The 11828-nt window shown below is 36.8% G+C and overlaps 1 protein-coding gene across 1 annotated transcript; it reads left to right on the top strand.

Moving 5' to 3' along the window:
• Positions 1 to 181: 181 nt before the first annotated feature.
• On the top strand, positions 182 to 4434 carry LOC103871968 (ethylene-responsive transcription factor ESR1-like). Its single transcript, XM_033273275.1, has one exon. It carries the CDS (start codon positions 2414 to 2416, stop codon positions 3389 to 3391), a length of 978 nt encoding a protein of 325 aa, XP_033129166.1. The 5' UTR covers positions 182 to 2413; the 3' UTR covers positions 3392 to 4434.
• Positions 4435 to 11828: the final 7394 nt, after the last annotated feature.

Here is an 11828-nt window from a genome sequence, read left to right as displayed (position 1 = left end):
AAGTAATATAATGCTTTCATTTAAATAAATTATTATCTACCACTAAAACGGGTTCAAATTTGTTAATCATGTCATATTTTTTTTATATAAATGAAGTTATTAACATACATTAAAATTTTATTTCTACAGCTATATATTTTCAAAAATCATATGTTGAAGAATATTTTTTATTTGATTATTTCAAATTATGAAAACTCAAAAACGTAATAAAAAAGGTAAAATATATAAAACAAACCCCTATATTAATAAAGTAATAAGAAACCTAAACAATAAAATTAAAGAGTTATAAAATACATAACACCAAGATATAAATTATATATTTAAATTTATATAATAATATCAAAATTAAATATTTATAAAATGAAAATATACTTGCACGATATGCGGGTTAAACTCTAGTTAATGTTAAAAGAAATACCCTTTTTTTTGTAACTCTGACGTTTTCATTTGAAACAAACCTTAAGTTCAGATTAGCTAGCAACACTAAATTAGTTTTTGGCATAACTAAAAAAATAAATTACCTTAGCATTTTAATCCAGAAAATACATGCACGACCAAAGTAGTAGTAAATGATTTTGTGACATTGGAAGTCACACGAACATTTGTGTATAAGTGAGCTGGAAACCAAAGTCTTTATAGTTCCCGAGAATTGAAAATCTCTCAATGATCAAATTTTCAGTTCCAACTAACTTCCTTTATGGTCTCGGACTTACCATATTGTAATAAGTATAACAATAATTATCATATTTATTAATCCAAACCTACCGTAGACACAATCTTATGTCATGCTACATGAATATTGTAAGTAAATTTGTAACAAGCGTATTCGTGGTTCGTACCGAAATAAGATTGACAATTGTGTCCTTAATTCAGTTTGAAGCCTTAATACTGTATATGTTTTTTGGTTATCTACGAAGATTATCACCCATACAAACTATTTTAGAAATAAAAATAAAGTTTTCATTTTATAAGTTTGTCATATATACACAAAACAGATGCGTTATTAACTTTAGATCTTTAGTGATGTATTCTTTTCTAGTTTTGAATTATAACTTTTCCGTGGCTTAATACAATTCATCGTTAAAATACTATACTTTTCAACGAATAGATACGTTATTAGAATAATAGTTCATCACTAGGAACGACACCGCCAAATCAATGCTGTTGTTACAGTTCCAATCTTCAAAAACAAAATAAGGTTTTCAGAGTTTACACTTGACACCTAAACAAAGACTTTAAAGAATCGTAGAAGACGACCGATATGCAAGTAACCGGCCATGTCTTGTCAAGACTATCCCATATTCATTATAGTTTTATGGATGCTAAACGCAGTTCGAGATAATAAGAAGGTATGATCATATATCAAAATCCGAAATCCGAAGATGACGATCCTGCTAATATCACAAGTTCACAATAATTATTTAATCCTGATGCGAATTGCAATCATTAAATTGCGGCAACTGATATGCTTTTCCAAAACTTGATTAAACAATTAGAATGGCTACAACTTTTTTAATACTATATACTTGGAAAATTTTGCATGGTTCTAGTGGATTGTGTAATTGTAACGTGAAACATCGGAAGATATGGTATGATTATCATATCAAGACAGAAGCAATAAATAAAAAAGCAAGCTTCTGATACATGAAATACATCTGGCCCTTATACACATACACGTTTTAGACAAACCTGAAAAGTCATCTTCGTAGAATAATGCCAACACATGTCAGGTATTCACTGCAGTGTTTGCTACCCATATCTTTTGTTCCATTCTTTTTCTTCACTTTACAAAAATCATTAATTTTGTCCTTCATGTTGTCGGTTCTAGTATTGAAGGTTATAATTTCATTAAAATTTTAAAAGAAAGCATATTTTCTGATAATTACCGTTAAATTGTTGCTGGTCGGTTGTTTTATAAGTTTTCAAAAGATGGATTTGCCGTTTTACGTATGGACTAATTAAAATTAACACAACGAGAATGCGTCTAAGGTGCATAATTATTGTTTTATTCTGTCGATTTGCAACACCCAACAAAACCACTGATGACTAAGGGAAGAAACACACCAATAACTTTTGAAAAATATATCTGACATTTTTGTTTTAAGAGTAGATATTTAAAAGTCCAAACTAGTTTTACATAAGAATGTACGGTAAAACATTTTGAGTTTTTTTTTTTGTTACAAACAAAAACATTTCAAGTGAGATTACATGTAAACAGTAAACAAAGGAAGCATTGTCAATATATCAGCAAGTAACCAAAACCAATTTTGAGTTCAATACTGTCACATTGTACCTATAAATAGACAGAAGAAGGCTCCAGCACTGTCAACGTACCAAACAACCGATCTCTCTCATCCCTCTCTACTTTTGTCTTTCAGAACACAAACTCCTAAAAACAAAAACCAAAAGAAAAATGGAAGAAGCCCTAAGAAAGTTCAGCGAGTCTACCCACTCGCTCATCCCCGGTTACGAACCCGACCAGTATCCTTTAACGAGAAACTTCACCAACACAAAGTCCTCAAACCGCAAACCGGCTTCAAAAGAGACAAGAGTCACCTCTCTCGGAACTGGCAACGCCACGACGAGGTACCGCGGCGTTCGTCGTAGGCCGTGGGGACGCTACGCGGCGGAGATACGTGATCCAACGTCGAAGGAGAGACGGTGGCTAGGAACGTTCGACACGGCGGAGCAAGCCGCATGTGCTTACGACTGTGCAGCACGTGCGTTTCGTGGATCTAAGGCTCGTACGAACTTCACTTACCCTGTTGCCGTTGCTGTTCCTGAGCATAGGTTCCCTTTCTTCCCAAAGAAATCTTTAACGTCCGCTCGTTCTTCTGTACCGTTGGATCACTCTACTCATGAGTTCTACGGTACACCGGCACCGCAGAAGATTAACAACGACGCCTCGTATTCCTCTCGCAAAACTGCGCCGTTTAACTCTCTCAACGGCTCTTCTTCTTTTTATTCCTACTCTCAGCCAAAAACGGCAAGCGTTTCGTCTTCCGTTTACGACTACGACACGGAGTTTTTCCCGCAAGAATCTTCCGACTCTGGTCTCTTGGAAGAGGTCGTTAAAGAGTTCTTGAAGAAAAACCGCAACCACCCTCTTCCGCCGCCGCCGCCGATGATCGGAGATCTAGAGAGCACTGGTGGTGATTTGTCTGCTCTCTCTAACGTCTCGGACAGTTTCTTTCAACAGACAACGGAGCCTATAACGTGGACACTAGAAGGCCACGGAAACAACAATCAAGCTGGTGGCTACGGTTATTTCAACGGCGCTATCCCCGCCGCAGACAGTGATTTTACGTACGGATCAGAGGCGTGGGGGTATCAAGAAATGTTGATGTACGGTGGTCAGCTGGGATGTACTTACCGCAAACCATGGGGATAAGCTAGAGATATTCATCATGATATCTATATTCTATAGTTTTCAAAAGTTTCTACTTTTTTTTATTTCTATGTTGGATATTAACTAAACAGTTGTTAAGTTGAAAACTTGAAATAACTATAGACTTTTGATATGTGGTTTCTAGATGAAGTTTAGCTTCTGTAAGTCTTTCTAATATTTTAGTTATATGAAAACTTGGATCTTTTTCAGTCTCTACTGTTATTGGGATTGCATTTTTGTAAAATATCACTAACTCAGTAACACTGCTGCTTCGAGAATATGAAATTACTAAATCTTTTGTTGATAAAAAAAACTAATCAGTTGTACGAGCATAACTTACAGATTAAATGTTTACATACAACTTATAATAAAATATAAAGTAAGTTTTTAACCTTTATAGCAACGATATCGCCCCTATTTAAAAGTGAATCTGCATGCATACTGAAAATAGGCTTTTATTCGTACAAAAGGCAGAGTTTGTCTCTGTCTGACTGTCTCCTCCAATTTATCGTGCTCTCTCAATCTATCACCATATGAAAAGCCAAATTAGTATTGCCCTGACTAGTAATAAAGGATCACGAATTTAAACCTGGATCTTTTTTTTTTCTTTCTTTAAAAGTTGCTTTGTTCTGTGTACAAGTGAATGAAAATGGTCCTTACAAAGATATGTTCATTACATAGCATAAGAGCATCTCAAAAAAATATTTTATAACTTCAAATATGAAGATTTTTGCCCTCCAAAAAGAAATTTTGAAACTTCAAATTTAAAACTTTATTTGAAGTTTCACTTCTCAAAAGTTCAAATTTGAAATTTCATATTTTTATTTGCATTTTGGTCTCTACAATTACACATCACATTTTTAATTTTTAAATATTTTCTTGTTTGTCGTATTAATCCTAAAAAAATTCATATCTCATAAAAAATCATTTTTTTATAAATTTAAGTTTTACACATAAAGTTAAATAAAACATTAAAAAGAGATTTAAAATATTTTAAAACTAGATTTAGACAACAACAATACAAAAGAAACATAACAACAAAAAAACTTTTCAAAAATTACATGAAAACATGACTATTACACAAATTTTAATATTACGACACTAGTAGTCATGTAAATTTGATCTATAACCTCCAAAATAATGTCTACACAAATTTTGTGTAACCTAAGATGGTTATTGTTCTGATGTCTATTTCATATGATTCTTTTTTTGTTAGATCGAATGTATTCACTGAATTTTAATATCATTGATAGAAGTTTAAGATCACGTGATTTCAATAATTTTTAGTTTATGGTCTACAAATTAAAAATAAAGAGAGTCATTTTTTACTTCGAAATACACTAGTTGACCATATATGCATTACGAAAATAGTTTTATGGAATAATATGGTATTTTTCATGAAGTTTAATATTAATTATGTTATTTCTATTTAAGATTTGTATTTTAATATAACATTTTATTAGTTAATATCTTATAATATTTTTATATATGTGTTTAGTTATTTACAAAACTTTTATGAATTTAAATTAGTTATGAAAAATATAAGGACCATAAGATAAAATACAAATAGTTTTGAAGTTAAACACTTTTAAACTTCAAATATAAAGTTTTGGAAACTTCATTATAGAGTGAATTTTTTGAGATGCTCTAATAGTATGTATTGTGTATGGTGATATATTTTCCTAATAGATGGCAAAAATGAGTATTCTCTTGATTATTGACACTAATAATGTAGTGCTTGTAATTTAATTAATGTCTCATATAACTAGACAGCTTTAGATATCATTGAGGGTGTTAACTTTATAAATCTCAACGAATTAAAGTGAATTATACTAGTATTAGACTAGCCTATAGTATTATTAAAGTATGAAGAATTGTCTCAAAGAAAGGAGCAGAGGCTATGGTTTAGGGTATTTATTGAAGAACACTTAAGTTAATATTCGTTAGGCAAATTTTCAAACACCAATTTTACTTTTTTTGTTAATTTGCCAGGTACCTGCGTTCCGAGTCACAAAGCAACTATACCAAAAGCCATCATTCTATAAAGTGAATGAAGGTCAAAGTGTCGTCACATTGAGAATTGGGTTTTAGCGAATAAACAAATATGGGTCATAACAACTCAAAGGCCGTTAATATACAGCCATCCGAGGAGCCCAAAATCTTGTAAGTGTCATCTTCTTATCACCTGACAACAAAGACAGAACATGTGCAAGGCAATAGATAGCAAGACGCGCGAGGCTTGAGCTGTAATATGGATCATCAAATCGAAATTCATAACAGATGTGATGCTCTCAACACTCTCGCAATAGCCTAAGACTAACAAGTGCCATCCGATTGTGCAATTGTTATGTGTAAGAGTCTCATCAAATAAACTCTCACAGAGCTTAAACGATTGAAAAAAGGAAAATGTTTATGGTCTTCATCTCTTTCCTATAGGTTCAAGATTCTGCTTTCAGTTCCAAGAGTCCAACTGGTTTCTTACCAAACGACCATGATGGTGTTTGTCGTGTAATGTTCGTTTTGTAATATGTTACCGAGAAACAATAACGACCAATTTTTTTTCTCAAAAAGTTGATTATCAGACGCATTGAACCAACAATAATAAAATGAAGCTGTTTTGGGAAAACAACGTATTGCTTATAACATATCGTTGGGTCAACGGCTTTAAAACGAACATAATTTTATTGCCATTACGTCCAAGGGGTATTTTAAAATACGTTAGGTTCAAACACCCCAATTAATATATAAACCACTTTGAACATCCATTAACATATTAACCACTTTGAACACCATCAGTTTATTATTATTTTTTGTCTTCATAACTGGGATAGGTCTATTTACTTGACGTAACTCCCACGCAAACTAGGAATGATGATGATATGGACGTTTTCTTTACACCACTCAATTATAAAGTGGGCATATGAGACGTTGAACGCAGATTTTAATCAGTGAAAGACCTGAAAAGTTATAAGTCAATGCCTACGAATCCAACGCAATGAAACACTGTTGAGTTTTTTAGTAAAGAAGATCAAGACAATGTGAAGACAAGTTTAGGCGTGGAGAGCAAGCTACTAAAGACATGGAATTACTCACGTGACTTATCAAGATGAAGGACCACAAGATGAGCTGTTTTTGTCTCAGTCTGATAAAGCAAAGAAACAACTGTTTGTCGGCTTCTCATCAGGAAGTTAACGTTGTGTCTTTATTGGTCCGTACGGATGGAGCGTGGCCAGCTGGAGCATCCGAAGCACTCTTTAGGTTAAAGTGAGAGTAGTATATAAGTGAGTCTTAGTAGTGAGAGAGAGGTTGAGCAAGATAGAGAGAGAGAACATCTTTTCAAAGTATAAGCTTGTGAGAGTTCTTGAGAGTTTGTAAGCTACGTTTAAACCGAGATAGGTACTGCAAAGGCCTTGAGGTTAAAATACACTTGTAAACTTTGATCTAGTGGATTCCGGGAGACAGTTCCCGGCCCAGACTAACACCCTAGTTAACGGGTGTAACTGGGTTAACAATCTTGAGTGCCTTGTTCTGTTTTCTCTTGTACTTTCACAATCTGTTTCAAGAAGAACTTGTTTCATAACTGTGTTTCTCATTTGATTGACTAAAGCTGAAGTCTTGGTGAGTGTGTGGTCAAATCTAAAGCTAAAGGTTACACCTTGGGGGGCTAGATTTCTCACATATTGGTATCAGAGCTCCAGGTTCTGAGTTGGTCTGCGTTCAAGACCATGACTTTGCCAAGAGTTGAGCTGGAAAAGTTCGATGGTCATGGAGACTACATGCTATGGAAGGATAAGCTCTTAGCTCAGATGGATCTTCAAGGGCTGAGTAAAGCCTTAGAAGAATCTGACAAAGTTAGAGAGAAAGTTCAAGATCCAGATGAAACACCTGAAGAGAAGAAAGCGGCTGAAGAAAAGGAAGAAACTTTAGCTGAGAAAATCAAGAAGGCCAGAAGTACCATAGTTCTGAGCGTCACAAACAGAGTTCTGAGGAAGATAAGAAAGGAAGAAACCGCTGCAGGGATGCTTAAGGCATTAGACATGCTGTACCTTGCCAAAGCACTCCCAAACCGCTTCTATCTCAAACAGAAACTCTATGGGTTTAGGATGTCTGAAAGTCTGTCCATTGAGAGCAACATTGATGAGTTCCTGCATCTTATAACAGATCTAGAGAACATTGATGTTGAAGTTCCCGATGAAGACCAAGCTATACTGCTCCTCATGTCTCTACCAAGACAGTTCGATCAACTGAGAGACACTCTGAGGTATGGCACAGGAAGAATAACTCTCACTCTGGATGAAGTTGTTGCAGCGATATACACAAAGGAACTTGAGAATGGGTCAAACTCCAAAGGGTCTAAAGGTGAAGCAGAAAGCTTGTATGCAAGAGAGAAAGGGGACCAACGTGGAAGATCAGACAATAGAGACAGAAACTCAAGGTCTAAGTCACGCTCAAAGTTGAGAGGCAGGAAGGTATGCTGGTCTTGTGGTGAAGAAGGACACTTCAAGGGCTCTTGTCCAAACAAAGGCAAGACCCACAACAAACCAAAACACCAGGGGAGCAGTAGCAGAGGAGAAGCTGCAATGGTGAAAGATAACAAGAATGAAGCTACAGGTCTTTATGTTTTAGAAGCCCTTTATTCAACAGATATAAATCTTGAGAATGAATGGGTCTTGGATACTGGATGTAGCTATCACATGACATACAAGAAGGAGTGGTTTGAAACACTCAGTGATGTCAGTGGAGGATCAGTACGCATGGGAAACAAGACAACTTCAAAGGTCAGAGGCGTTGGGACAGTAAGAATCAAGAATGAAGATGGCTCCATGTTTCTGCTAACTGGAGTAAGGTACATTCCAGAAATGGATCGAAATTTGCTGTCAGTAGGGACAATGGAAGAGCTTGGATACAGTTTTGTGTCAAAAGAAGGCATCTTGAGCATCCATAAAGATAACAAGACTGTCTTAAAGGGAAAACGACATGACAAACTGTATTTACTTCAAGGAAAACCTGAAGTTGGTCAGTCTTATGCAACTGAAAGAAAGAATGATGACACTATCTTGTGGCATCGAAGGTTAGGACACATGAGTCAGAAGAATCTCAGTCTACTGGTGAAGAAGGGTCTACTTGATAAGAAGAAGGTCTCAGAGTTTGATATGTGTGAAGATTGTGTCTACGGGAAAGCCAAGAAAGTCAGCTTCTCTGTTGCAACTCACGATACAAAAGACAAGCTGGATTATGTACACTCAGACTTATGGGGAGCACCTAGTGTTCCATTCTCGCTTGGGAAGTGTCAGTACTTCATCTCGTTCATAGATGACTACACAAGAAAGACATGGGTATACTTCTTGAAGCATAAAGATGAAGCGTTTGATAAGTTTGTAGAGTGGTGTATCATGGTTGAAAATCAAACAGAAAAGAAGCTGAAAGTACTAAGAACAGATAATGGTCTTGAGTTCTGCAACTCAAGATTTGATAACTTCTGCAAAGAGAGAGGAATTGTAAGGCACAGGACATGTGCTTACACACCTCAGCAAAATGGCGTGGCCGAGAGGATGAACCGCACTATTCTAGAGAAAGTCAGAAGCATGCTGAGTGACTCTGGTCTACCGAGGATGTTTTGGGCAGAAGCTACTCAAACTGCAGTCACACTGATCAACAAGACACCTTCATCTGCAATAAAATTTGAAATTCCAGACAAGAAATGGACGGGAAGATCACCAGTATACAGTTACTTGAGGAGATTTGGCTGTGTATGTTTCAGTCACACAAATGACGGGAAGCTCAATCCAAGAGCAAAGAAGGCAGTTCTATTAGGATATCCTTCCGGAGTAAAAGGTTACAAGGTATGGCTGCTTGAGGAAAAGAAATGTCAAATCAGTAGAGATGTTATTTTTCAAGAGAATGCTGTATATAAAGATGTCATTCGGAAAGGGAAACAAAAGGAAGATGAGCAACATGATTCTACAGAAATGGTATTTGACATTGATCTTGGAGAGGAAGGAGATATCACCTCAGGTGGAGATACTCAGAGTAACAACGAAATCTCAGGAGCTGATCAACATGAAGTTGAAAATCAAGAAACTAGTGATCAGAATGATGAGGATGATCATGACTCTGAAAATGATCAAGCGCAGGAAGATGAGACAAATGAATCACCTGAGAGCTATCATCTGGTCAGAGATAGAGAACGAAGAACAGTCAGAGCCACTAGAAGGTTTGATATTGAAGGTTACTTCAGTGAAGACACCGACGATGAAGAAGACTGTTTTGATGCTGAGGTTCTGATCACTACGGTGGATGGTGATCTCAAAGAACCATCGAGCTATCTTGAAGCTATAGATGATGAAGACTGGGAATTTTGGAAAGGAGGAATGGATGAAGAAATGGATTCTCTACTGAGAAACCACACTTGGATTGTGGTTAACAGACCAAAAGGACAACGGGTGATTGGCTGTAAATGGATCTACAAGAGGAAGAGTGGGATTCCAGGGGTTGAGAAACCAAGACACAAGTCACGCCTTGTTGCAAAAGGCTATTCTCAGAAGGAGGGGGTAGACTACACAGAGATTTTCTCACCAGTGATAAGACACGTATCTATAAGGATTCTTCTTGCCATTGTAGTTGAAGAAGATCTGGAACTAGAACAACTTGATGTAAAAACAGCTTTTCTACATGGAGAGTTGGATGAAAAGATCTACATGGAGATACCTGAAGGATATGAAGATCAGTTCAAGAAAGGTCAAGTCTGTTTGTTGAAGAAAGCTTTGTACGGATTGAAACAGGCACCAAGAAGATGGAATCAGAAGTTTGATGGATTCATGGCTGAACTTAACTTTATAAGAAGCTATAGGGACAGTTGTGTGTATGTCAAGACGTGTGAAGATGGAGCAAAGGTCTATTTGCTAATCTATGTTGATGACATGTTGGTGGCTGCAAAAGATAAGAAGTTGATCCTAGAGCTGAAGGAGCAACTCAGTATGAAGTTTGAGATGAAAGATCTCGGTCCAGCAAAGAAAATTCTTGGGATTGAGATCAGAAGAGACAGAGCAAATGGGAAACTATGGCTATCTCAGGAAGGTTACATGGAGAAGGTTTTGGAGACATATAAGATGGAACAAGCCAAAGAGGTTGTAACACCACTGGGTGCTCATATGAAGTTTCGCTCTGCTACTAAAGAACAGCTGCGAGATGATGAAGATTACATGAAGACAGTACCGTATGCTAATGCAGTCGGGAGTTTGATGTACTCCATGATCTGTACAAGACCAGACTTGGCATATCCTGTGGGAATTGTCAGCAGATTCATGGGAAATCCTATCAAGGAGCATTGGTTAGGAGTAAAGTGGATCATGAGATATATCAGAGGATCATTGAAGATGAAGCTCTGTTACAGGAAAGGGTCTGAGTTTGTGTTGAAAGGCTACTGTGACTCCGACTATGCTGCTGACCGAGATAAGAGAAGGTCAATCAGTGGAGTAGTATTTACACTCGGTGGAAACACCATCAGTTGGAGATCAAGGCTGCAGAAAGTAGTAACTCTCTCCACCACGGAGGCTGAGTACTTGGCGATGAACGATGCAGAAAAAGAGGCGTTATGGCTAAAAGGTTTACTGATGGATTTTGGATATGATCAGAAGTGTGTTGAGGTCTTCTGTGATTCTCAGAGTGCGATAGCATTATCCAAAAACAACGTGTATCATGAGAGAACGAAACACGTTGACACCAAGTATCACAAGATCAGAGAGATCATTGAGAAGGGGCTGTTGAAGGTTACCAAGATATCTACCTTGATCAACCCAGCGGATATCTTCACGAAGATTATACCAGTCAGTAAGTTCAAAGCTGCAATGGACTTGCTGAGGGTTAAGTCTGAGTAATCAAGCTCAGGCTCCGGGAACAGGAATCCAAAATCTAGACATCAGGCACCTACCTCTACATCTCAAGACAACTCGCCTATGTCAGTCTTGTTGATCTGTCTTTACTAGGTGGAGATTTGTTGAGTTTTTTAGTAAAGAAGATCAAGACAATGTGAAGACAAGTTTAGGCGTGGAGAGCAAGCTACTAAGGACATGGAACTACTCACGTGACTTATCAAGATGAAGGACCACAAGATGAGCTGTTTTTGTCTCAGTCTGATAAAGCAAAGAAACAACTGTTTGTCGGCTTCTCATCAGGAAGTTAACGTTGTGTCTTTATTGGTCCGTACGGATGGAGCGTGGCCAGCTGGAGCATCCGAAGCACTCTTTAGGTTAAAGTGAGAGTAGTATGTAAGTGAGTCTTAGTAGTGAGAGAGAGGTTGAGCAAGATAGAGAGAGATAACATCTTTTCAAAGTATAAGCTTGTGAGAGTTCTTGAGAGTTTGTAAGCTACGTTTAAACCGAGATAGGTACTGCAAAGGCCTTGAGGTTAAGATACACTTGTAAACTCTGATCTAGTGGAT

The sequence above is a fragment of the Brassica rapa genome, chromosome A06 (genome assembly GCF_000309985.2).
Source record: "Brassica rapa cultivar Chiifu-401-42 chromosome A06, CAAS_Brap_v3.01, whole genome shotgun sequence".
Lineage (NCBI taxonomy): Eukaryota > Viridiplantae > Streptophyta > Magnoliopsida > Brassicales > Brassicaceae > Brassica > Brassica rapa.
The sequence above is the reverse complement of the archived record's forward strand: the minus strand, read 5'-3'. Positions and strand labels throughout refer to the sequence as shown.